We start from the raw sequence: 2,674 nt of genomic DNA, 5'->3' as shown, positions 1-2,674 counted from the left end.
TTCCTTAAACATTTTGAAATTACTCATCAAACAGGAGTGAAATCTTTCAGATAAGATAAATCTGAAGATAATGTATTGAAACAATCAAAAGCCCTTTTATGGCTAGGGACTGATGAGATCAGGGTGACAAACATTTTAGACTTTCATCACCAATGAAAAAATAAAAACATCTTTATAGACTTAAAATTGTCATTAGTGCATTTAGATTTTGGAGAAAGAACCAAAATGTAAAATACCTTTACAATTCAATGTTAATGGAAATCAGCCATTGTATTGAGGTCACTTTAGTGAGCTACCATTGCTTAATATAAGAAAAGTAATTTCTTGATCCAAATTAGTGAAAGCTTAAAAAAGATTGTCTTTAGAGAACATTATTTGAGGACCATGTTTTTTTCCAAATACATTCTGATACTCTAAATCATTTTCTAACAGAAATACAGATTAGCCTTCCAACATATCCTTCTTAAAAAGCTGTCAGATTTCCATTCCTACGGGAGATATTTTCACCAGTGTGCTGTTCAATTCCACATGGTAAGCTTTCTTCATTATTATTAAGAACTTCATACATACTAGAAAGATTGCCATTCATTGTTTTGTCATCTTTTCGAAAAGACACAGGAAAACTGGCTAGACTAAAGCTGACGTCTTTAAAGGCATGCAACAAAATATCCCCACAATAATTGTGAAGAAGCCACTCAGAGTCCCAGTGACATCATCAATAGGCATATCTTGCCACTCCTTAAAAAGAATAGATGAACAAGTTAAAACTGAAGTTGTAAAGAACACATAATATATTGGAGTCACAATGGAAGTGTTGAATATATCCAGAGCTCGTTTTAGGTAATTAATTTGTGTTCTCACGCAGACCACGAGGCTCAGCAGCAGAAGCCAAGCCAGGGGATGCTTCAGCACAGGCTTTCCAACCAACAGCTCTTTGATGGCGATGCCCAAGCCCTTCACACAGGAGACTGAAAATGCTCCAATCGCAGAGCAGATTGTTATGTATACAAGAATGTTCGACTGTCCATGGCGAGGTCCCACCACAAAGATTAATATTAAGGATACAATGACCACAAGTGTTGCAAAGACCACAAAACCTGGATCACCTAACTTATGTGACATTTCATTTAGGGTCTCAATCTCTTCCTCCTTTGGAGCATGGATGACCATAACTGTAGATCCTAGAATACTTAGCAAACACCCAATTTTTCCATGAAGATTAAGCCTTTCATTTAGAAAGTACGAAGAAAGAATGGCACTTACAAGGACACTGAGAGCCCCTAGTGGAGTCACTAGCGTGGCTGGTGCAAATGCATATGCAGCAAAGTTGGCCACCTCACCAGCTCCCATTGACAGCAATCCAGCCCACCACAACCATTCTTTAAGATATGCATGGTCACCTTGACCTGCTCTCATGGAGCCTTTTCTAGCAAGTCTTAGAAGGCCTTTTTTTTTTTTTTTTCAAAATGAAACTCCCTCCAATGAAAATGCTGGAGGTCATAGCCAACCCGTGACCAATATAAAAATCATTTTCCACGACCCAGGATCATTTCGTTTGTTCCTGAAGTTGTTCTTAAAAAATTCCAGGAACAGTGGTGTAATCAGCTGTAATCAGGATCCTTGAAGCTCCCTGGCCAGCCAGTCTAGCCTAAAGCTGGTAAGATGTAAGCTTAATATGGTTTCTCTTTTGAAAAAGAGAGATGATTTATTCATTCTCATTTTCTTAGAAATGCTACCCTTTTCTCCCATTTAAAAATTAAACCCTGGAAGAGTAGCTTCACCCTCAGTCGGTGAGCGGCTTCCTCCCGCCGGGACGGTCCCAGGCTGCGCGCTCAGCCCAGCTAGCTCACACCCTTCGTCGCCGTCCACTGGGAAGCTCGTGCATCCGGACCGCGGCCGTGAGTGCCGCCTCCTCCATGGGAGCGCCGACAGCTGCCTACCTTCCGACGCCCTCCGGCCCGGCCCAGAAGGCAGAAATTCTTAACATTTTTGAGTTGTTATCTCTGAGAATCTGATGAAAGTCATGTAACCTTTCCCCAGAGAAATACCTATGAGAAAATATTTCCCCTACAGAACCAGGAGGTTTGTAAAGACAAACACCATTCAGGAGGTTTATGAAGACTGTGCATTACAGTAAGCCAGAAATGAGCTTTGAATTTTAAGCATCTAAAAGGAAATCATCTTGTGCACATTAGAGGGGTAGATTACTAATTACTAGATATGTGAAAATACTGGAGCTCAACCCAGTGCCTAAAATTCCCCCTATGTACACACATTCCAGAGTCTGTAGAGGGAAAGTGAGGAGGAGAGGGAAGAAGAAGAGGAGGAGGAGAAGGAAGAAAGGACACAGAGAAAGAGAATTACTGTTTAAACTGAAATGTGAGTCATGATAATAATTATAATTTATTATGGTTCTACTGTGTGTCACATTGATTTACATGTGGTATTTTGTGTAATGCTGACAAAGTTCCTCTGATGTCGAGTACAGTCCAGCTAGCATAATGACCTTGTAATCAGAGCAGCTGTGAGTGCCTTCAAGAGCCCCTTAGCAAGAAAGCCAGCTTCATTTTCTCAAAGGAGGAGGGAGGGGCCACCTGAGATTCCTGCCACTCCCCCTGTGCCACACCCCCTGCCTACCTGTATGTAATTCTGCCTCAGCTGTATGTAGTCTTGG

At 41.2% G+C, this 2,674-nt stretch overlaps 1 protein-coding gene across 1 annotated transcript; it reads right to left on the bottom strand.

Moving 5' to 3' along the window:
• Positions 1-233: 233 nt before the first annotated feature.
• Positions 234-1,463, bottom strand: LOC101611700 (magnesium transporter NIPA2-like). Its single transcript, XM_045150372.1, is given in 2 exon segments — positions 234-663; positions 666-1,463. Coding segments are annotated over 2 exon segments (951 nt in total). The 5' UTR covers positions 1,417-1,463; the 3' UTR covers positions 234-463.
• Between the last annotated feature and the right edge of the window lie 1,211 nt (positions 1,464-2,674).

This window comes from Jaculus jaculus, chromosome 5 (genome assembly GCF_020740685.1).
Source record: "Jaculus jaculus isolate mJacJac1 chromosome 5, mJacJac1.mat.Y.cur, whole genome shotgun sequence".
Classification (NCBI taxonomy): domain Eukaryota; kingdom Metazoa; phylum Chordata; class Mammalia; order Rodentia; family Dipodidae; genus Jaculus; species Jaculus jaculus.
Note: the sequence above shows the minus strand (reverse complement) of the source record. Positions and strands in the feature narration are given on the sequence as shown.